General features: G+C 56.4%; 3 protein-coding genes across 3 annotated transcripts in view; 2 read left to right on the forward strand and 1 right to left on the reverse strand.

The window, feature by feature from the left end:
* The first annotated feature begins 71 nt into the window (after nucleotides 1-71).
* On the forward strand, nucleotides 72-10,976 carry GBA2 (glucosylceramidase beta 2). Its single transcript, XM_004600226.2, has 17 exons — nucleotides 72-410; nucleotides 3,073-3,164; nucleotides 3,468-3,583; nucleotides 6,266-6,484; nucleotides 6,695-6,934; nucleotides 7,078-7,180; nucleotides 7,340-7,493; nucleotides 7,593-7,718; nucleotides 7,894-8,063; nucleotides 8,224-8,328; nucleotides 8,499-8,606; nucleotides 8,715-8,866; nucleotides 8,988-9,094; nucleotides 9,223-9,365; nucleotides 9,459-9,574; nucleotides 9,981-10,172; nucleotides 10,408-10,976. Exons 1-17 carry the CDS (start codon nucleotides 91-93, stop codon nucleotides 10,675-10,677), a joined length of 2,733 nt encoding a protein of 910 aa, XP_004600283.2. The 5' UTR covers nucleotides 72-90; the 3' UTR covers nucleotides 10,678-10,976.
* Nucleotides 10,715-15,920, reverse strand: CREB3 (cAMP responsive element binding protein 3). Its single transcript, XM_055133656.1, has 9 exons — nucleotides 15,782-15,920; nucleotides 15,502-15,652; nucleotides 15,346-15,410; nucleotides 15,115-15,228; nucleotides 12,626-12,732; nucleotides 12,436-12,504; nucleotides 11,691-11,775; nucleotides 11,506-11,590; nucleotides 10,715-11,422 (listed from the first exon to the last, which is right to left on the reverse strand). The coding sequence occupies exons 1-9, from the start codon at nucleotides 15,911-15,913 to the stop codon at nucleotides 11,046-11,048; spliced, it is 1,185 nt and encodes a 394-aa protein (XP_054989631.1). The 5' UTR covers nucleotides 15,914-15,920; the 3' UTR covers nucleotides 10,715-11,045.
* A 454-nt stretch (nucleotides 15,921-16,374) lies between these two features.
* Nucleotides 16,375-22,878, forward strand: part of TLN1 (talin 1) — a 30,917-nt gene continuing 24,413 nt past the window's right edge. The window contains exons 1-3 of the mRNA XM_004600225.2: nucleotides 16,375-16,500; nucleotides 22,422-22,584; nucleotides 22,751-22,848. Coding sequence (XP_004600282.1) covers nucleotides 22,455-22,584; nucleotides 22,751-22,848 — 228 coding nt within the window. The 5' untranslated portion in view covers nucleotides 16,375-16,500; nucleotides 22,422-22,454. The remainder of the gene's footprint in view (nucleotides 16,501-22,421; nucleotides 22,585-22,750; nucleotides 22,849-22,878) is intronic.

Here is a 22,878-nt window from a genome sequence, read left to right on the forward strand (position 1 = left end):
TATCCAAAGGTCCGGGAGTCAGATAAATTGTATCCAAAAGGTTCTGGAGCCCGGAGCTTGGAGACCGTGGGGACCCAGAATCCTGGGAACATGGGCACCGGAGTCCCAGCCTCGGAGCAGACCTGCTGTGCCCAAAGGGATCCCCAGGCGTATTGCCTTGAAGACACTGGAGGCACGGAGACCATAAAGGTGACGGACCGTGAGAGGCCCGCCGACGATCCGCCCCCAAACGACGGGGTGGACTCAGGGCAACTGATGGCTTCCTATGAGGGTCAAGCGAAGGGTTACCAGGTGCCCCCCTTTGGCTGGCGCATCTGCCTGGCTCACGAGTTTGCAGAGAAAAGAAAACCTTTCCATGCCAACAACGTCTCGCTCAGCAACATGATAAAGCACCTGGGCATGGGCTTGAGGTGAGTGTGTCCTATTGCCTAGAGGACCTTAGCTCCACTTTGTTCCAGCAGAGGTGAGACAACACGAGAAGCGAGTGGGTAATCGTACCATGTTCTTTAATCCCATGGCTCTTCAGGGTGAGCCCAGGTATATCTCATCATCTCATCGCTACCCCTATTTCCCACTGACTCTTCCTCTGATTCCGTGATAGCAACCTCTGGGTCCGAGGTCGGCCTCTCCCATTTCCGCTCCCTCTCCCAGCCCAGCTGGGGTCAGCTGTATGTTGTGGCCGGATGGGAAGGATTGGTTTGACTGCTGTGGTCTGATACGTTTGGGAGCCGGGTTCTCCTTTTTCTCTGTAACTCCGTTGGGCTGCATTCCCCGTGCCCATCAGTTCAGTTGCTAAGGCTTATTTCTAAGGAAAAAGCCACTGCCCGTGCACTCAGCCCCATGTGAGGTGCTGCTTATTCTATTCTATTCGGGGGGAATACAGAAGCACAGACTTCTGACTGGAGAAGCACTGCCACGGGCATTCCCAGAGTTCCTCCATCCCTCTCCCTAGAATCCTAGACACCCCAGGTTCTTATCCTGTAGAGTTCTGGCCCTCTCCAGATCCTTTGGGAGTTAAGAGACAAAGAATGAGGTGCCAAGTCCTATTACCAGGAGCAGGGAGATAGGAGGACAGAAAGCATCACCCCGAGGTCAGCCTGAGTCAGCCACACTGTAAACACTGAGCCTGGGAGGGAGGCATGCAGGCTGGGAGCCAGCCTCCAAGGCTTCTAAAGCGGGGGAGGGGAATCGTCCCCTCCTTTCCCCAGTCAGTGCTGGAGGCCAGTTAAGGACCTCCAGTCCCCAGGCAGTGGGAAAGACCTGGGCCCCCCTGGACGTGTGGCTCATTGGTTAGTTACTCAAGATGGCCTGGACCAGAGGAGAAATATCCCTCCAGGCTGTGTCTGAAACTGACCCAGCCCAATGCTGATGCCAGATTCTTGGATCAGAACAGGATCTAGGGCATGGATGCTGAGAGAGGCACCTGGGGGGCACGCGGTGGTGGGAGTTGAGGGGGTCACCGAGGTCAGGGACAGGTGGGCCGCGTGGCCCCGCTGACACCAAGTATGAGCCAAGGCAGAGCCTTGATGCTGTGCTTAGCCCCTGAGACTAGCTGGGCCAAACCAGGAAGAGGTGGGCGTCCTTGGCACAGGGCCTTTGGAACACAGGGAGGAGTTACTGCTCGGAGAAGGAGGGTGAGACAAGGAAGAATTCTGAATGGTAAAATTAAGTTAGGGCTGAAATTATGGAGAAGGCCAAACAGGAAAGGCCAGCTGCCGCATGAAGGGGGAGACACAGGCCTCAGGAGGAGGTTGCTGGAGTGAGGGTACGCTAACAAGTATCCCAATCCCAGCAGACTTCTCTTGCTTTGGAAAACCAGTCAGTTTGATCATTTGGATTGCTCTGCTATGAGGTCGTTCATTCAATAAATATTTATTGGGTGCTTACTCTGTGCCAGGTACTTCTTTGTTCTGCCACTTTCCATATCTTGCCTTTCTCCTCCCTGCCAGCCCTCATCCCCTCTGCACCTCCCTTCACTGTCCCTTTCTGGCTTCTAGTTTCAAAGTCCACAGGCCTGGCAGAGAGACTCCTGCCTCTTATCACTTCCTTTGTCTCTCCCCCTCCCCCATCCCAGGAATGTGCCTTCCTCCTTCTTGAATCACCCTTACACCCCTGATTTCTGCCCCTGCACATCTCTCTAGTGCGCCATTGTTTGAAGCCACTGGGGGAATCCGCAACTGGTTTTCATCATTGTCTCTTTCCCTATGGAACTTAAAAAGATGTCAGACTCACGTGAGGAACAATGAAGTAAGAAGACTGATCAGGAGTTCAGATAGTGGATGTACAAGTAATGCTCATACATGACACAGATATTCCTCTCTACAGCCCTAATGCAGACCATGTCATTTGCTCTTTCAGTCATGGGGTAGGCAGGGCAGGAAGCCTCCCCATGTTGTAGATAAGAAAACCACAACTCGGAGGGGTTCCTAGTGGTGTGCCTGACCCTAAGCGTGCACAGTCCCCACAAGGGGAGTGGAGTTAGGAGAGAGCCTTGGCAGAGCTGAGTGAAGAATTCAAAGGTGAAGATGGTCTGGGACAGAGGTAAGACTCTGGAATCCCGAAAAGAACTGTGCCCCTAAGATGCAGAACTGTGGTGACACTCGGGAAATAATGGTACTTTTTAAAGGTTTTACTGTGATATTATAAAAGAATAGCATCAGAAAGCTTACAGTTTTTAAACATCTAACTTTAGAAACAGGACCTGAGGGCTGGAGAGATGAATCACAGGCTTTGCATGCACAAGCCCTGGGCTCCATCCCTGGTACCACATGGTCCCTGAAACACCACTCAGTCAAAAGTTCCAGTGGTGATCCACAACTGTGGTGGAAGAGTCAGAGAATTAGAAAAGTCTGGAAAGGCGCCTCCAATGAGGAACACAGTCCATCTGGGGGTTGAAGAACCGTGAATCAGGAGAGAAGTCGAAAGGAGAGGTTTGGGAGCAAAGGTGACGGGTCCTGGGGACGTTCAGTGGAAATCACAGCTGTACATTTCTAAGTGTGTGTGTGTTTGCATGTGCAAGAGAGATGAGGGACAGACCCACCCCTTCCACTCATGCTCCCGCTTGCTCCCCAGGTACTTCCGGTGGTGGTACCGGAAGACCCAGGTGGAGAAAAAGACGCCTTTCATCGACCTCATCAACTGTGTGCCCCTGAGACAGATCTACGGTGAGCCTCCTCCGCGCTCGGCCCTGCCCAGGCTATCCCAGAGCCAGGCAAAGAGGTTTTCCCTTTCTGCAAGTTGCAGGCCCTATACCACCAAGTGTTGCTTTCTCCCAACTTTGCAGCACTATTCTTGGTGTATATGTATATGTTTAATGTATATGTTTAAGCCTACTATGTACTGATTTGATAGTCACAGTGGGTTTTAGAGGATTCCATCTTGGTAGTTAAAGTGAGAAATCGTTTTGTTTACCGATAACCATGCCCCCCACCTACCCACTCCCCCAACCATCCTGATTCTCTCTCTAGGTTGTCCCTTGGGTGGCATCGGGGGAGGCACGATCACCCGGGGCTGGAGAGGCCAGTTCTGTCGTTGGCAGCTTAATCCTGGAATGTACCAGCACCGAACCGTCATTGCTGACCAAGTAAGAGCCAGAAAGTGAAAGAAAGGCCCAGAACCTTACCTCCTGACCAGAAAGGACTGCTAGTGCAGGATGTGGTGGTTAGATGGGCCAGTAGCCAGTCCAGTCGGCTCGTCATGGATGGTTTTCCATGGGCTCAGCCCTGTGCTGGAGTGTAGGATAGGAACGAGATGCAGAGCACATAGTCCTTGAAGGAATAAACAGCCTTGGCATCGTTCTCCTAGGAAATGTGTCTTTCCCACTTCACTGCTCCCAGCCATCAGTTGAGTGAGTAGCAACAGAGTACAGAATATTCCCAGATCACTTACCCTTGGTGGAAGAACACTGGATAGGACCAGAAAGGAGAACAGGAAGCAAAAGTCTACACATACGTGCCCAGAGCACCCCTCCTCAGCTTCATTTGTTCACCCTCTGCTGAGGTCAGGCCTTCCTCTTGCAAGCTTTCTTCCCTTTTCTAAAGCTTCCTTTCTGTCTTTCCTTCTACTCCTTCATCATGCCTGGCCATTAATTGCCTGGCCTGTGCTCTACTTTCCAGCATCTCTAGTGACCTGTGCTGAGTTGTCCAAGTTCCTGCTTCCTGCCTGAGGCTGCCTCCAGCTTTCAGCTCATCTTCAAAGGAGAAGTGACTGGCAGGCCTTGAGTCCAGTTAATGACAATGCCCTTCCCAGTTCAAGTTTACCAGCCCTGCCCAATGCCTGAGCTTCCTTTCTGGCTCATCGCTCTGGTATTCCCAAAAGGAATGCCTTCCAGAATTGTGACTCTAGTCGAAGTAATTATGGAATGTTTGTATATGCCAGGCTTTTGTATACTATCTAGTACTTAAAGACAGTCCTGTACGGTACACATACCGTTCTTGTGCCCATTTTACAGATGAAGAAAGTAAATCCAGCAAGACTTAGTTGCATGCCTGAGGGCTGTGGCGGGTCAGTGGGAGCCGTGGGCTTCAGTGTCTTTATGGCTAAAGGCCTGTCGTAATCATTATTGACTCTCTCAGCAATGTCAAAGATTATTTTATCCAGACAATAAAAATATTAGACATGGGCCAGCTGGTAGGGTGTCTTGCATGTGACTGACCTCGAGTTTGATCCCCAGAGCCCCAGATGGTCCCCTGAGCCTGATAAGAGTTGCAGACCCAGTAGTACGCCATGAGCATTGCTTGGTGTAGTCCAGAAACAACAACAACAAATTTAGTCATAGTTTGAACTAAGGCAAGAGATATTCCTTTGTTATAGCTCCTACCATCAGGAAGCCTGACTTTTTATATGGGATTCTGGGCTTTGAGAGAATGGAGACTTAGGCCACTTCACTGCCAACCTGATAGGGAGGAATAGGACCCCAAGAAATGGGGCATGCTGCAGACTGCACGTTCTCTTCTTGTTTTGGAGAGGAGGCCTCGGTGGGCAGTCAGGATGACGGGATGTAAATAAGCACAGTATAACTCTGCACAGTGAGGGGCTGGGCACACAGCAAAAGGGCAGCCTGCTTAGAGGAGCTGACCTTGAAGGATGAGGGGTTTCACCAGGTAGAAAATGAATAAGAGGAGCAAAGGCATGGAGATCGAAATGTATTGTGCTCAAGGAACAGTATTTGTGGTGCTTTTTTCTTTGGTTTCAGTTTCTGGTTTTTGCAAGCAGTGCTCAGGAGGCCCTTCCAGTGATTCTTGGCTAACCAGGCTGGTAGTTCAGTGCCAGGATCCAGGAGGCTATGGATGCTCAGGGCTACAGTGCCAGGATCCAGGAGGCTATGGATGCTCAGGGCTACAGGACTGTATCCATTGATGCCAGGGGGACCCTGTGGTGGTCTCTCGCTTTCTCTCTCCCCCTCTCCCTCCCTCCCTCCTTCCCTCTCTCTCTCTCTCTCTCTCTCTCTCTCTCTCTCTCTCTCTCTCTCTCTCTCTCTCTCCCTCCCTCCCTCTCTCTCTCTCTCTCTCCATCTCTCTACCTCCCCTTCCCTCAGTCCCTCTCTCCAATAGTCAGTGTGTAATAGGACCACAGTACTGGTGCTTGAACAGGTAATGTCTGTCAGGGAGAGGCCAGATCTAGAAGGGCCTTGAAAATCAAGTAGAAGAAATTCATCCTGGGGACTCTCTAAAAGCACTCTACTTGGGGCCGCAGTGACAGGACAGCAGGTAGAGCGTTTGCCTTGCACGCAGACAACCCGGGTTCAATCTGTGGCATCCCATATGGTCCTCTAAGGAATGCCAGGAGTAATTCCTGAGTGCAGAGCCAGGACTAACCCTGGGTGTGAGCCCTGGTTCCCCCCTCCACCCTCCACATCACTGTCACTCCATTGCTCATCGATTTGCTCGACCAGGCATCAGTAATGTCTCTTGTTGTGAGACTTATTGGACTTATTACTGTTTTTAGCATATCAAATACACCAGGGGTAGCTTGCCAGGCTCTCTGAGAGGGGCGGAGGAATCAAACACGGGTTGGTCGGGTGCAAGGCGAACGCCCTACCACTGTGCTATCGATCCAGCCCCCCCACACACACACAAAAAAAAAATTTTTTAAGCTCTACAGGGGAACTGACATAGCTCAATTTGTCCATAAGAGCGAGCCCTGGTCCTGTGAGAAGATTGGGGCAGGACAGGACAGTGGGGTGCCGAGTGAGGGGGTGCGGGTTGAGTGAGGAGAGTATGAGGGGCCCGAGGGGGCAGTGCCCAGCCTCTCTGGCCTGGTCTAGTTCACAGTGTGCTTGCGTCGGAGAGGGCAGACCGTGTACCAGCAGGTCCTGTCCGTGGAGCGGCCCCGTGTCCTGCGCAGCTGGAACTGGGGCCTGTGTGGGTTCTTCGCCTTCTACCACGCACTCTACCCCCGAGCCTGGACTGTCTATCAGCTTCCTGGCCAGAGTGTCACCCTCACCTGCCGCCAGATCACACCCATCTTACCCCACGACTACCAGGTGCGCCACCCCCACCCCCTACACCCGCCCATCCCCCACCCCCGCCACCGTGTCTCTCGAATTCCCGGGGCTGCTTCCCGGGACTGCCATCTGTGTGTTGGGTCTCTGGCTCCTGAGGGCGGCTGGCATCCCTGGCCTGCTGAGTCAGTGCGGGGGAGCAGGGCCCGGAGGGGCCTCCCAGGGCCTCCTGACCTGACCTTTCATTCCCAGGACAGCAGCTTGCCTGTCGGAGTCTTTGTGTGGGACGTGGAAAATGAAGGCGATGAAGCCCTGGACGTGTCCATCATGTTCTCCATGCGGAACGGACTTGGCGGGGGAGACGACAGCCCCGGGGGCTTGTGGAATGAGCCCTTCTGTCTGCAGCGCGATGGGGAGACTGTCCAGGGGCTGCTGCTACACCACCCCAGCCCCCCAAATCCCTACACCATGGCAGTAGCTGCGCGGCGCACGGTATGGAGGAGCTGCCTCTAGCCCTGCCCCCTGAACCTTCTGGCCCACCCCTTCAGCACAGCCCCCCAGGTATAAGTGCTGGCACGGGCCAGAGGCTGCACACCGGGGGCACTGCCCCTCACAGAGTCCCTGGCCCCGAACAGGCAGATACCACGGTGACCCACGTCACAGCCTTTGACCCTGACGGCACTGGGCAGCAGGTGTGGCAGGATCTACTTCATGATGGACAGCTGGACTCCCCCACTGGTGATGGGGGTTCTGATAAGGAGGTGGTGGGAAGAGAGGTGGTCTTGGTGTTGGGAGCCGGGTGGGGGCGCCTAGTAAGGAAAAGGCCCAGTTCCCCTGTTAGGGACCCTGGGGGCTGAGGGGAGACCCCCTTGCCCATTCCTCTTGCACCCCCCTCAGGCCCAAGCGCCGCCTCACAGAAAGGCGTCGGCATCGCGGGGGCTGTGTGCGCGTCGGGCAAGCTGCCGCCCAGAGGCCGCTGCCGCCTAGAGTTCTCGCTGGCTTGGGATATGCCCAAAATCATGTTTGGCTCCAAGGGCCAAGAACACTACAGGTGAGGGGCTGGCGGGGGGGCATCAGGCATCAGGGCTGGCAGTGCCAGGGCTCGAGTCGGGGGCCCTTGTTCCCATCCAGCCCTTACTTCCCACCTCAGGCGGTACACGAGGTTCTTCGGCCCAGACGGCGACGCTGCCCCCGCCCTCAGCCACTATGCCCTGTGTCATTACACAGCCTGGGAAGAGAAGATCTCGGCGTGGCAGAGCCCAGTGCTGGACGACAGGTGCCCCCCTCACTCCTCTCTCCTGGCCACTCCCACTCTCAGGCCCACTGTGGTTCCTGTCCACTTTCCACCGCACCCCTGGAGACAACAGAGTCAGACTGAGGGCCACTTGGTGACCCCCCACGTCCTTCCTGAAAGGGCTGTATTCACTGGGCCGCCCCCTCCGCCTCCCCAGGTCCCTGCCTGCCTGGTACAAATCAGCGCTGTTCAACGAGCTGTACTTCCTGGCGGACGGGGGCACAGTGTGGCTGGAAGTTCCCGAGGACTCCCTGCCCGAGCCAGGGGGCGGCATGTGTCAGCTGCGCCCCACCTTGCTGGAGTACGGCCGGTTTGGCTATCTGGAAGGTACGGCTGCTGGCAGGCCCTGGTCGGGGCTGAGGGCAGAGGTGCGGGTGCTGAGTGCTGAGCATCCCTCCCCCCAACTCCTGAGGCAACTAAGGAGGGGACTGGGGCGGTTTGGGAGGAGCAGGAGTTTGCCGACAGTGCATCTCCCTCCCTCCTCCAGGCCAGGAGTATCGCATGTACAATACCTATGACGTCCACTTCTACGCGTCCTTCGCCCTCGTCATGCTCTGGCCCAAGCTGGAGCTCAGCCTGCAGTACGACATGGGTGAGGGCCCTTCTCACGCCCCTTCTGTCCTCTCGGTTCCCCACGTGCCTGACCGAGCCTTTGTGGTGCCTCAGGTGGTCTCCTCCCCGCCCCTGTCCCTGATACACCTACATGCTCAACGGTTCCCCTTGGGGAGCCCCCACAAGTCTGCCCCTTCCCTGCTTCCCCAGCTCTGGCCGCCCTCGGGGAGGACCTGACCGAGCGACGGTACCTGATGAGTGGGGTGGTAGCCCCTGTGAAGACGAAGAACGTTATCCCCCATGACATAGGGGACCCAGGTAAGTGTCCTTCCTGACAGCTCACCGCCAGCCCCCCACACCCACTCGGGTTTCACACTGCCAGGCCTGCTGTACCGGGTAGATAAAGCCAGGCGCCCCCATCCCCAGATGACGAGCCGTGGCTCCGGGTCAATGCGTATCTGATCCATGACACCGCTGACTGGAAGGACCTGAACCTGAAGTTCGTGCTTCAGATTTACCGGGACTATTACCTGACCAGTGACCGGGGCTTCCTGACGGACATGTGGCCCGTGTGTCTGGTAAGGGCCGTGGGTGCAGTGGCCAGAGTGCCGGTGGGTGGGACGGGGCTGGGGAGATCCCAGCTGGCTATTGTTGTCTTTCCTTAGCATCTAGGTCTTCAGTCTCTTGGTCCTTCTCTAGGCCGTGATGGAGTCTGAGATGAAGTTTGACAAGGACCAAGATGGGCTCATTGAGAACGGAGGCTATGCAGACCAGACCTATGATGGATGGATTGCCACAGGCCCCAGGTTGGGGGATTAGGGATTTCCAGGGACCTGAGGCAGGGACGTGGGCACCGATGGACTTGATGCCTATTACCCGCCAGGGGAGTGGCTGGGGCTGCCCATCTAACCCCCAGACCCATCTCCCTGACCAGTGCATACTGTGGGGGACTGTGGCTGGCAGCCGTGGCTGTGATGGTCCAGATGGCCGCTCTGTGTGGGGCACAGGACATCCAGGACAAATTCTCCTCCATCCTTAGCCGGGGCCGAGAGGCCTTTGAGAGACTGCTGTGGAATGGTGAGCCGGGGGCGCTAAGGGGTGCTGAGGAGTCGGGCGGGGGGGGAAGGAATGCACAAAGCCTCATTCTGCCCCCTCCTCCCCTCACTCCAGGCCGCTATTACAACTACGACTGCAGCTCTCAGCCTCAGTCCTGCAGCATCATGTCTGACCAGTGTGCTGGGCAGTGGTTCCTGAGGGCCTGTGGCCTAGGGGATGGAGACACTGAGGTAAGAGATGAGAGGAAGCCGACTTCATTCCCCCTCCACATGACCCCCTGAGCACCAAACCTTCAGGCTCGCACTGATGGACTCTGGGCATCGCCCGGAGTCGCCCTGGGCCCCATTCCTGTACCACTGGTGCGGCCCCTATAATTCAGAACACAAAAGAGAAACTGGAAGAGGGGTCCGAGCGATAGTACAGTGAGTCGGATGCTTGCTTTGCACAGGGCCCTCCTGGATTCAATCCCCATCACCCCATATGGTCCCCTGAGCCCTGCCAGGAGTCAGCCCTGAGCACCTTCAGGTGTGGCATAAAAATAAAGAGAAATTGGAAGTCAGAAATAGGGGCAGTGGGGGGGACACTTCCCTGGAGGTGGAGGTGTAAGAGAGCCTGTTTCTGCCCTTGGATCTCTAGGTGTTTCCTACCTCACACATCGTCTGCGCTCTTCAGACCATCTTCGAGCTCAATGTCAAGGCCTTTGCAGGCGGTGCCATGGGCGCTGTGAATGGCATGCGGCCACAGGGTGTCCCAGACAGGTCCAGTGTACAGTCGGACGAGGTCTGGGTGGGCGTGGTCTACAGTCTGGCGGCCACCATGATCCAGGAGGTAACACTCTCCCTCCCCATCTCCCTAAAATTCGAGAAGCCTAGCCCAGAGCCCTCCCCCCCAACCCTTTTTCCTGGCCTCAGTTCTGTTTGCTGCCTTCAGGCTTCGGCCTCTAGGGTCGGGTTTGTCCATCCCATCAGCAGAGAGCTCGCTGAGGGCAGAAACCTGCTGTCTCCGTCTGCCCAGCCGAAGGTCAGAGATTGCCAAGTTCCATGACCGCTGCTTCTCTTTGCAGGGCCTGACCTGGGAGGGGTTCCGGACAGCGGAAGGCTGTTACCGCACCGTGTGGGAGCGCCTGGGCCTGGCCTTCCAGACTCCCGAGGCATACTGCCAGCAGCAGGTGTTCCGCTCGCTCGCCTACATGCGACCCCTGAGCATCTGGGCAATGCAGCTGGCCCTGCAACAGCAGCAGCACAAAGCCAAACACAGGGCGAAGAGCACAGGACTAAGCACAGCGCCGGAATTAGGACCAAAGGAAGTTACAGCCAGCCTGAGCCCGGAATGAGCCCTCTGAACTGTGGGAAGGGCGTGCTGACAGCCCAGCCTCTAGCCTACCCTTCCCTCCACCCGAGTCTCCTGCGACCCTGAGCCACCAGGACAATCAGAGCCCCTCCAGTCTCCCCACCCACCTGCGCCAGTAAAGAGGGATGAGGGTGACCCTGGCATCGGATTCACTTATTTATTTCCCACCCCACCCCACCCTGCCCCACCGCATGAAATATTCAAGGAGGTCAGTTGATTTCCCCAGGCCCATGCACGGGGTGAGAGACAGACACGGATACAAATAAAAGACCCAGAAAGCAAGTGTGGTGTGTTTGTGCCCCGAGGTTTCGGACAGGCCAGGAACTGAGGCTAACCCGTGCCCTTCCCTTTTCATCTGGACAGAGACTGGGGGCGCCAGGCTTTTGCGGAGGTCCCCGCCATGCTCATGTCCAGCCTGACAATTTGTCCTGCAAGATGGCAGGTGTGGGGCTGTGGGGAGGGAGCCGTCATCCCCTCTTCTGTGAGATTTGCATGCAAGGCTAGGATGCAACCCAGGCAGGGGGACTTGGAGACGGGGTCCAGGAGTGGCAGCTTCAGGGAAAGGTCTCCACCAGGAGCCTGGGGTGAGTGGTAGACGAGGCAGCAAGAGTTCCCGGCCGCGGGGAGTACAGGGTCCGAACTGTCCTCTGGTGCCTCTGACTGTAGGCCGGGCAGTGCCAGCGGGCGAGCGTCCTCACTAGGCAGGGCACGAAGCCTTCGGGACAACACTGAGGGGACAAAGACTCTCAGGGTCAGCCCGGATTTTCCCACAGTCCCCACAGCCGGTCCCTAAAGGCATCCTCGGGCTCACCTCTGGGCTCGGCGGGCAGGCGCCCCCTCGTGTCTGAAGAGTACATGGCAGGTACGAAGAGAAGACAGAAAGAAAACAGCAGGACCTGCAGCGGAGGGGAGGGGAAGGGTGATGCAGGCCACCTAGAAATGGCCCCCCCGCCTCCCCTCCCAGCACTCCTGCCGCCTGAGGATCACCACCCTCACCATGACACAGGTGCTGCTGCTGCTCGACTTGTTTGCCACCTGAATTACCATGGCCTGGAGTCTCCTCAGCTGATCCAGGAGGGACCTAGAAGAGAGGGGGGAGGTGAGCGAGTCACAGTGAAAGCAGCTCTCCTGCGATCAGGACTGCCCCGTCCATTTGGGCACTAGGTTCTCGCTTTGCAAATGATTTCCGCCTGGCTCTACACACACGCATACACACACAAGCACACTAGGTCCGCGTTTTGCAAATGATTTCCGCCTGGCTCTACACAGATACACACACAAGCACACTAGGTCCGCGCTTTGCAAATGATTTCCCCCTGGCTCAACACACACACACACACACACACAAGTGCACTAGGTCCACGCTTTGCACATACACACACACACACACACACACACACACACACCTACCTCTGGCCCTGCCCTGGCTTCAAGTCCTGGGCAAAGTCCTCCGTCTGACTCAGTGCTGTTTCTCAGTGAGGCACTGGCTCCTCCCCGGGAATCCCCCGCTGCCCACCAGACTGGATGGTGCTGTGTTTTGTGCTGAGAATGTTCTTCCCTTCCCTATCCTCTGGGAAACCTCTCCTGTCTCTGCGGGCTTTCTAATCTCAGTACCCGACTTAGCCTTAGTGACTTGTGAAACCCAGTACAGCTACCCAGTCAAGAGCACCAGTGTGGAGAGGCTGAGAGGGACCACCTCAGATGAGGGGCAGGAAGGGGACCTGGTGGGGGAGTGGCTCACAGATTCTGCTCCTCCAGGAGCTGCACTTTGTTCTGAAGTTCCAGATTCTGGGCTGTGTATTTCAACACCCTACGGGAAAATAACAAGAATACGGGGTATGAGTCATGCCCTTCCTTCAAAAACGCAACACTTCCAACCACCTCTGCGCAGCCCCCTCCCCCACCCCCCTAAGGTCCACCCTCTTTCTTACCTGCTCTCCAAACCGCCCACATACACCTTCCTCTTCCTGCGGCTCTCTTGAGCAGATTTTTTGTTCCTAATCTTCCTCCGAACTCGCTTCAGGACGTGTTCCTCCATCTGAGAGAAAGGGGGAAACGGAGTATCAGAACACTGGACCGGGGGCCAGAAAGATAGTACAGCAGGTAGGACGTTTGTTTGCCTTGCATGCAGTCAACCCAGGTTCAATCCCCGGCATCCCATGTAGTCCCCTGAGCAATGCCAGGGTAATGTAATTCCTTAGTGCAGAGCCAGGAGTAACCTGAGATCACTGGGTATGGCCCACACACACAAACCCCCCCCCCCAAAAAAAAAGCCCACTGGAGCACAGTTGGAAAGCAAAAAGTTTAATCTTTCCACAACATTAAAAAAAAAAAGTACACAGCTTTTAGCCAAGAGTCTCCCAGGGAGCTCGAGATCTCTCAATGGATAGGGAGGCTGGGGTGGGGGGAAGAGGCACATGCAGAGACCAGAGATCGATCCCCAGTGTCGGTCCCGTGAGCACTGCCAGGTGTGACCCTGGTGGTCCCAAGCAACACGGCATTCCTGGGTCAGGGCCTTGTCAGGTCCAGCCTGCTTAGCCTAGAACCATCCAGACTGGCTTCCAAAGGGAAGAAAAACTGCAAAATGTTCAATCTTTCCACAACATGAATCCCTTTATAGCTCTTCCACCCTGTGGGCAACACAGCTTTTGGCTAAGAGTCTCCCAGGGGGGCTCGAGATGTCTCAGTGGGTAGGGAGGCGATGAGAACAGATAGTGAAACCCTCAGAAGCCAGACCTTGTTCTCTATTATAGGAACCTCAGATACGTACTCAGGGGTCTGAGGGCCTGTCCTGGAAATAGTCGGCCCAGCAGTGCTGGGGGTCACCAGAGCCACCCTGGCAGTGCCAGAACTCAGGCAGGCAAAGCATGTGCTCCACCCCTTTCAGCTATCTGCCAACTCCCGCCAGGCCTCCCCACCCCTGTACCCACTTACAATGCCAGGGATGGGACCAGGGCCTCACACAGAGGGCAAGTACAGCCAGGCCATTTACGACTTTTTTTTTTTTTAATATATAATCTCCCTTATCCAAAGTCAACATCTGTGTCTCTAATATCTTTCATTGGAGCGGAGCCAGCACCTGAGCTCTGCGACTAAAGGGAACAAAGGTCAGAGCAATTTTAAGTAACCTGATGCTTCTTCAGTAAATTATATATATATATATATATATATATATATATATATATATATATATATATACACACACACCTCTTGGAGAGCCCAGCAAGCTACCAAGAGTATTCCGCCCAAACGGCAGAGCCTAGCAAGCTACCCGTGACGTATTCAATATGCCAAAAACAGTAACGATAGGTCTCGTTCCCTTGACCCTGAAAGAGTCTCCAATCGTTGGGAAAGACAAGTAAGGAGAGCCTTCTAAAATCTCAGGGCTGAGTGTAATAGAGATGTTACTGGTTCCCACTCGAGTAAATCGACGAACAACGGGATGACAGTGATACAGTGATACAGTGATGCTTCTTCAGTTTAAAAAAAAAAATCTGAGCAAAATTGGAACTCATTATCTCCACTTGGAAACAAACAGCTCATCCTTCTATCACCTGGCAGGGAGGGATCTCAGGTCAGTCGCTGCAGTGTGAGCTAGCCAGTAGAAAGGCAGTAGGACAGTTCCTGCCCACTGGAGGGCGGCACTCACTCCATCAGCACACCTTCAGCCCCAGTCACTCTGGCTGACTCATCTTGGATTCGCTCAGAATAGAAGCACTCCTAACCTTCCTGCCATGAACAGTGGACTTCTGATCGTACCACAGGGCTGCACTTGCGGCACTGCCGTTCTTTGCTTGAAACAATTCCCAATGTGACTTTTACTCCTGTCATACACTTCGTCCAGCCTAGTTGAAACTCTCAAACTTTAATTCTACCACTTGGCATGAGGTGCATTTCCATGACACTGTTCAAATGAAGCACCGGGTGGTCTCATACTACCATGTTCAGCGTCTTTGGCACAAGTGGTACACAAGGGTTTGGAGACTTTTTTTTTTTTTCAAGAGAATACCAATATGTGGAGCTGGAGCGATAGCACAGCAGTAGGGCGTTGGCCTTGCACGAGGTCGACCCGTGTTCAATTCCTCTGCCCCTCTCGGAGAGCCTGGCAAGTTACCGAGAGTACTGTGCCCGCACGGCAGAGCCTGGCAAGTACCCGTGGTGTATTTGATATGCCAAAAACAGTAACGATAAGTCTCACAATGAAATGTTACTGGTGTCCTCTCGAGCAAATCGATGAGCAACAGGATGACTGTGACTGTGTGACCAATATGTGAATAAGCACCACAAAATCCTAGGTCTACCCAGGCAGCCATGCAGTAGTTTCCTCTTAGCAAGAGATTGGCCAGATTTCTCAGTTAGATCCTCTTTCTCAAAGAATCCCTATGACCTCTGGGTCCTGGCTCCAGCTGTGGGGTCTTACCTTGGTGAGAGGAAGTGTCCCAGGCAGAGTAAGCCCCTCCTTCTCCAACAGCCGCTTCTCCTCCTCTGTCAGTACCAGTCTAGACATCTCAGGAGATTCCGGGGAAGTGGGAAGCTGAGGGGTACAGCAAGGGAGAGTCAGCCAGCAGCCAGGCAGGAATCCTGCGCCCACCCCCACCCCACCCCACCCCTCCCATGCAAAAGCGGAAATAATCCTCCCAGGGAAAGTTACCTCCTCTGCAGATTCCACATGCAGTGGTGTCATCCAGGCCCCCTCTTGCCCATCGCTCCCGAAATCTGCAAAAGGGGGAATATGACAGCCAGTCCCGCTGTCCTTCCCCTCCTCCGACCCCTCTGCCCCTAGCACTCCCCTCATCTGCGGGCTCACCTAGATCTATCGAGACATGTTCCCTCGGGAGGGAGTAGGTGTGGTCATGGCCCACACCCACGGAGCAGGGGTTCGGGTCGCTGAGCACGTCCGAGGGTGCGGGACTCAGCAAGGAGCTCAGGAAATCCTCCACCTCCCAATCGCTCTCCACCTGCACGGGGTTGACAACACAGGCCGAGACCCGTCACCCCCGCCACACACACACACACCTCCCGCTTCTGCACCCAGGAGGCCCCCCCATCCCTACCCCTTCCCCGGGACTTGGGGGGCCACCACCCACATCCGAAAGACGCAGCTCCCAGTCCAGGGGCGCCTCCACCACCGCCTGGTCGGCCGCGACTCCCAGACCTCCGCTCTCCTCTAGAAGGAAGTCCAGCAGGTCCTGGTGACCCGGGTCCAACGCTAGCTCCATCTGCGCACCCCCGGGCTAGCCGGCCGGCGCTTCCGCGGCCACACCCGCCTTTCCAACAGGGCTCCCGCAGCTTCCAACAAGACAGAAGTGACGCAAGCGGGTTGCAGGCACCCCGGGACTTGCAGTTCTTCCTGCGGGGCGGAAGCGGGGCCGCGAGGCGGCGCCGCGGCGCTGGTGGGCGAGGGGGGAGGGAGGAGGTGGGGGAGAGAGAGCCGGCCCTGCCCCCGTGCCCCGCGCCCGGCTAGGAAAAGGAAGGGCAGAGTCGAGAAGGGGAACTGGAGGCCGGCCCAGGCGCCCGCCCCGGATCGCGCCGCGCCCCTGGTTTCCTGCCGGGGAGGGGCCCGGCGGCAGCGGCGGCGGCGGCGGCGAGCATCGAGAGCTGGCGCCAGAGCAGCTTCCTGCGGGTGGCCGCGACCATAGAGCGCGGGCCCAGGGCGCCGCCCGCGGGCGGGGGAGCGTTCCGAGGACGGAAGTGGCCGCGCGAGTCGGCGAGCGAGCGAGAGGGCGAGGCCGGAGTCCGCGAGCCACCCGGGAGGACGAGCGGGTTAGCGGGGCCGGCGGGCGGGGCGCGGAGCCGGGCAGCGCAGGTAGGGCAAGGCCGGGCGGCGGCGGCTGTGGAGCGGGAGCCCCGGGGAGGGGCCGGGAGGCGGGCGGGGCCCCCGAGCGCCCGCGGCTGGGCTTTGGGGTGCCGTGTCCGCCCGCGGTCAGCGCCCCGCGCGCGTCGGGGCAGCGGCCGCCTAGGCCGTGGTGCGCGGCGGGCAGCGCGGGCCTATCCCGCGACAGGTTGGCGGGAGGACGCCCGTCAGCTCGGGGTGGGGGGGGCGGCTTAGCTGATAGCGGGGCTGCGTGTGCCTAAGCAGAGCTTGGGGGTGACTTGCGGGGGTGGGGAGGGATCGGGGACGAAAAGGATTTTTAGCTTTAGGCGTTCTAAAAGTTCAGACTTCGTTCAGGGAGCCAGGTCCGTTTCCGTGCAGGTCCGGTTGATTTTTGTTTGTCTAGGATGGGCGGCAGCCTTAAGTCCGCATTGGTTCAAGGTGGCAGCACCTAGAATTCGTGTAGACGTCCCGGGGTTACCGTGATTTAGAGACTTAGCACCGATGCAGCCCGTGCTGGAGAGAAAAGACTCTTGAAGGAGTGGGTCAGGTTTGCAGGAATGAAGCGGCCAGTGCAATGAGACTTAGTGGAGGACAACATTTAGGGCTAGGTGCTGGAGATGAAAAAGAGGGAAAAAAAAAGAGAGAGACCAGTATCAGAGAGGACAGGGATTGGAGAGAGGTGTCCCCAGGGAAAGGGATACACACGTGTCAAAGCTGGTGTTTGAGAATCAGGACACACACACACACACACACACACACATATGGAGTGGAGTGTCGGGGTTGGTGTGAAGAACGGGGTGCTGGGGATATGACTGGGTAACACATGCCTTGCCTGTTGAGTGGAGCTGGGTGTTCAACCCTGGCACTGCAGAAACAACAACAACAACAACAAAGAATTCAGGGGCAGCATTAGAGGGTGTGACTGAGGTCAGGGCCATGATCACGATCTTGAGCAGATTGCTGAAGAGATTAGCCCAAGAACATGCCCTTGTTCAGTGGGCTGGGCTTTTATTCCCGGCTAGTCACCAGGCCGCCTTCCGCCCAGAGAAATGATAACCTCATTTCAGGCTAACCTTCTGGGCTTTGGCTCGGGTATAGGCATCAGGGATTCCAGCTACTCTCGGAGCCCAAAGTGCTCTGAGTGGCCACGGCCATTGAGAGGCTGGAGTTCCTGGGCCATGTCGGGTAGGAGATGAGACAGGAAAAGGCGGGGGACCGTGGAGAAGGAGCAGTTGTCCTGGGCCTTGTCCTCAGTGGAGGCTGCCCAGGGGAAAAGGAGACTAGTGACAACGGAAGGTGGGCGGGGGAGAACAAACCAAGGAAACATACCGCAGGGGACGGAACCTCTCTCTCTCTCATTCCCCTCAGGCCCTGGAATTTAAGTCCTCTTTCCCAGCTCTCTTTCCAGATCCAGAATTTCATAACCTCTGTGCAGATTGTCATCTTTAACTCCTCTTCATTCATTATCCACCTTCCCAGCCACACATACACACACACACTCCTGCCAACTATATATCCTTCTTTAATTTTCACCCAACCCTACCCAAATCCGAGCTTTGCCATCCTAAAGCACCCTTCATCCTTTTCACCTCCTTATATCCCTGCACCCCTCCTGGCCACCTTCTGCAAACCCCTGGCACAGCTGCCCTATTTCCCTTAGTGTCTGCTCCATGCCGTCCCTGGGTTCTCAGCCTCCTCTGTTTTTTTTTTTTTTTTTGGTTGGTTGGTTTTGGTTTGGGTGCCACACACCCAGCTGTACTCAGAGGTTACTCCTGGCACTGCAGTCAGAAATTACTCCTGCCCGTGCTTGGGGTTCCATATGCGCTTCCGGGGATTGAACCCAGGTCAGCTGTGAACCCGGTGCAAGGCAAGGGCCCTACCCACTGTACTGTCACGCTAATCCCCCTCCTTCATTTCTTGGTCTACTTGCAGATCCCCTTCCCCCACTCCCCAAAGAGAAAAGAGGAAACGAGACCCAAAGAGGAAATTGGGTCTTGCTGATCCCACGCCCAGCCAGGCCAGTGACCACACCCCCATTTCACTCCCAGTCTTGACCCTGCCACTGACCACAGCACTGTCCCCTTCCCAGGCGGCCTCAGCCCTGGCTGCCTCCCAGGCCACCACCAATCCCAGTGTCCCCGCGCTCTCCCCCATCTCTTCTCCGCCTCCAATAGCCCAGCTCAGCCTCTGACTTTACTCCATCATTCCCTCATTTAGCCACCATTTAGTCTGAGGAGTTAGTCACCCTCATCCCCCTGCCTGACAGCAGTGACGAGTCATACCATGATTTTCCTACCATCATGCTCTCCAGCCTCTCTCTGTGCTGTCTCCCCCACTCCCAGCCTGATTCAGTCACTGGCCTCTATCTTTTGCTCTTGTCTACCATGAGCCCTGTCCCAGCTCACCCCTGCCCTCTCCCCCTCCTAGTGCCTGGAGACATAGATAACCCAGCCTGAATTTGGGGGTGACAGTCTGTCATAAGGTCCCGTCAGCTTACCTCTTAATATTTACGGGTGACCGCCACCACTGTCCTCCTCACGCGGGTTTGGACCCCCCCCCCTCACTGTGCTCATGCTGTGTCCTTCTAACCAAGGGAACTGTCTGCCAGCGGCACCTTCTGAGACAAAGTTCTGTTTGGCCCCTTTCTGTGCCCGTAAGCTGGGATTCTTGCTTCTTCTCTCTAGCACTGCCCTGCCTTTCTCTCCCAACCCTAACTACCCCAATCACTGCTCCATTGCAGGTACCCCGTGCTTCAGCCAGCCTGCCTCCTCACTTCCCCGAATGCCCCTCCACGATCTCCACCTTCTCCACCTTTGCTTACGCTATTCTCTCTGCTGGAATGCTCTCACAAGCAAGCCTGGGCTTTGGAGTAGACGCCTGGGTTCGGATCCGGGCTTCACAACCCGTTCATTAGCCGAGTGACTCCGGACAAGGACCTTGAACTGAGCTTCAGTTTCCTGGTCTGTGAAATGAAAATAACACCACCTACCTTGCAGGGTTGTTGTAAGGATGAAATCAAATGATGTATCCAAAGCAATTAGCCAATATTCGTATAAAGCCGTTTATCACCAATAAAGGATAGGTTGTAATTTTTTTTTATTACCTTTATAATTTAAATTCCTGGCTTCAAGTGACTCTTTTCTGGAGACTTCTGGGTTCCCCTACCCTACACTAATCTAAAAGGATCTCTCCCTCGAGCACTCACTCACCTCTGGGCTCTGACCACATCCTGCCCTGAGTATTAATTCTGCATTTAGTTTTCCACTCAGCCACTGGAGCCTTTCGAGGGCAAAGACTCCCGGGCTTTCTCTTCTTGGTTCCCAGTCACTGAGAGTTTGGCCCCGAGCCTTTCCCGCAACAGCCCCTCCAGAAACGGGCCTGGGTGAATGGCCGGAGGATGTCTGCCTCCTGGGTGGGCCTTGTTGCCCGCAGATAGAGGTGTATTTGCGGGACAGCTGTGTGCACAAGGGACGGGTCTTTATGGGAAGATTATATGTCCGCTCTGGGATCTGGGTTCAGGCTGTTTGCTCCTGATAAGCATAGAAGTGGCCCTTTCTAGGCTGGGTGCGTTTGTTGAGAATGAATATACATGGGCAGGGGTGTCGATGGGGAGGGGCTGTTCTGAGGAAAGTCCCAGCCAGCCCTTTACTGGCCAGCCCCTTGCTGCCGACTGGCAGCCTGTGGGTCCAGCCCTCTAGGAGCCTCCAGCAGCCTGAGGCCGGATATGTCAGTCTCACCCACAGCCCTCCCCCTCCCCCGTGGTTGCGGACTCAGAGGCCAAATTTGGTAACAGACAAGCGTGTTACTCCCCCGGCCCTCTTATACTCAGGCTCCTTACACTTTCTCTCGCTCTCCTGCCCCTCTCTGTTAACTCCCTTCCCTCTCTTTCTGCAACTCCCATGGTGGGTATCTGCCCTGACCCCTTTCTCCATGTACCCCAAATTCCTTACCCCCAGTACATTCCATTCCTTGCTGGGATCTGACCTCCTGTCCTCCATTCCCACCCCCCCTTCAATTGCCCAACTCCTCTGGAATGCGTCTCAGGAATGTCTTGAGGGAGGAGGAGTTCCCTGGGAGGGGGTTCTGGGTGGGGGGGGGCTGTTTATAAAACACAGTGGAAAGGGGAGAAGAGTAGGAACTGACAGCTTCTCCTTTTACTCCCAGGGGCCTTCTGTGCCCTCAGCGTCACAGTTCACCCCTCGATTCCCTCCCTCCTCCCCCTCTCCTAGTGAAGTGTCTGGGAGTAGGGGTAGGCATGACTCAGCTCCCTTATCGGGGTCTCACCAGAGGTTTCCTTGAGGAGGAAGGGGGTGTCCCAGTGTCCGGAGGAAATGGGGGGAGTCATGCAGTTTCAGCTTGGGGTAGAGGGTCCTTGCAGTCCTGCCCTCAGCGACCTGACAGCCAGGATCGTCCAGGTACAGGGAGAGGCGCCCCAAGAACAGGGCAGAGAGCCGCAGCCGGGGATCCTGGGAGGACCCCCTTGTTGAGGATAAAGATAGAGCTCTGGCTTTTCTCCTGAGCCTCTGGGTGGCAAAGAAGGGCAGGAGCGGTCGAGCAGACCCCCTGGCTGGATTGTTCCCACACACGCCTTCATCTGCCTCCACCCGTTTCTGCCTTACCCACTGCTCCTAACCACTTCAGCCTCCCCACAACACACCTCTCCCCCACTTCCTGCTTCTCAACTGCCTCCTCTGTCCTGTGCCCCACCTCTGTTTTCAGCCTTCTCCCTTGTCTTGTCTTCCCTCCTTGGCAGGGGGTGGGGGGTGCCGGTGCCGGCTGGTCTGCCAGGCCAGCAGCGCTGCCCAGATCTGCTCTGCATCTTGGTTGGGAGGCACCAATCCCCTCGGAGATCAGGTGCATCACCAGCTGCTGGGCAGACTTGTTACCTCATGCTCGCTCGGGGACATTACTTGCTGCCTCTGTTGGGTCCTCCAGGCAGAGAGAGGGGATGCAGGAGCCAGGCAGAGCGGAGTGGGACCCTTATGGCCCCAGTGGAGGCAGTGTGGAAGCGGGCCAGGAGGAGAGAGAGCAGAGTGGTGAGGGTGACCAGGGAACCGGGTGACTTGGAAGGAACCAGGACTGAGCCTGCAGGGCGGGACGGGGCTAGTCCCTGAGCTGCTGGAAGCAGCACTTCAGCCCAGGTCCATCTCCCCTTCTGAAGCAAAACTAAAGCACCGAGCACTTCTGAAATCCCTTTGGAGCTACAAGTCCTGGTTCTGGGTGGACTGTCCTCAAAGGGGGAATATAGGACAAGGGCCTTGGGGTGGTCCCCAGCCTCTCAGGTTAGAGGAAGGCCTGGAGGCTCCCCGGCCCAGCCCTGGGAATGAGCTAGTAGAACATCTTCAATTTGCAGAGAAAGGAGCAAAGAAAACTCAGAGAGGAAAGTCCCCTAGTGAGTCAGGGCTGAGCGCAGGAGACTGAGATAGACCCAGCCTGGGCAGAGGCAGGGCGGGGAAAGGACCTTGGCCCAGGTGGCGGACCAGTGTTTGGGAGCCACTGCCATCCACACCTGCTCTGTGCAGCTTCACCGGCCCCCCTCCCCCACCTCAGCCCCGTGCCATGCCGTGGGTGGCTCCGACCCACCTGTCTTATAGATGTAAAGAGTCTTTCACTCTTTAAAATGACTGACTAAAGCAACCACCTGATCCTGTCAGCTATGGTGACTCCATTTCAGAGACCGCAGCCCCAGCCCCAGCCCCTCCTGGTGTGGCCTCCCACCCCCCCAGGTCCAGGTGATCCTCAGCACTGTGTCCTCGGGCCCTAGCACTGAGCTGCTTGCCTAGTGCACCAGGATTCATCGGGAATGGCCTCTGGATCCCCTGAACAGCACTGGGGAGTTCCTCCTACCCTTGACCTGGGACACACCTCCCCTCAAGGAAGGGTCCTCCTAACGCCCTGCTGCCGCGGGCCAGGTCTAGCCAGGCTGGAGAGCAGAAGCCGCCACCATGGTCGCGCTGTCGCTGAAGATCAGCATCGGGAATGTGGTGAAGACCATGCAGTTCGAGCCATCCACCATGGTCTACGACGCCTGCCGCATGATCCGGGAGCGTATCCCAGAGGTGCCGAGCGGCCCGCGTGAGTCACTGCCCACCCCACCCTGGGCCTCTTCCTGAGCTCCCTGGTTACTGCCCCTTTAGGCCCAGCATCAATGGGAGAGGCGGGAGTCTGAGGAGGGTCCTGGTGTGACCGGCCGTTCAGCTACTCGGGGGCCCTCCTAAGTCCAGCCTTTCCTCTCTTTCAGCCACTGACTTTGGGCTGTTTCTGTCGGATGATGACCCCAAAAAGGGTATATGGCTGGAGGCCGGGAAAGCTCTGGATTACTATATGCTTCGAAATGGGGTGAGTGTGACCCCAGACCTCTGCCATCTT

This window comes from Sorex araneus, chromosome 1, assembly GCF_027595985.1.
Source record: "Sorex araneus isolate mSorAra2 chromosome 1, mSorAra2.pri, whole genome shotgun sequence".
NCBI lineage: Eukaryota > Metazoa > Chordata > Mammalia > Eulipotyphla > Soricidae > Sorex > Sorex araneus.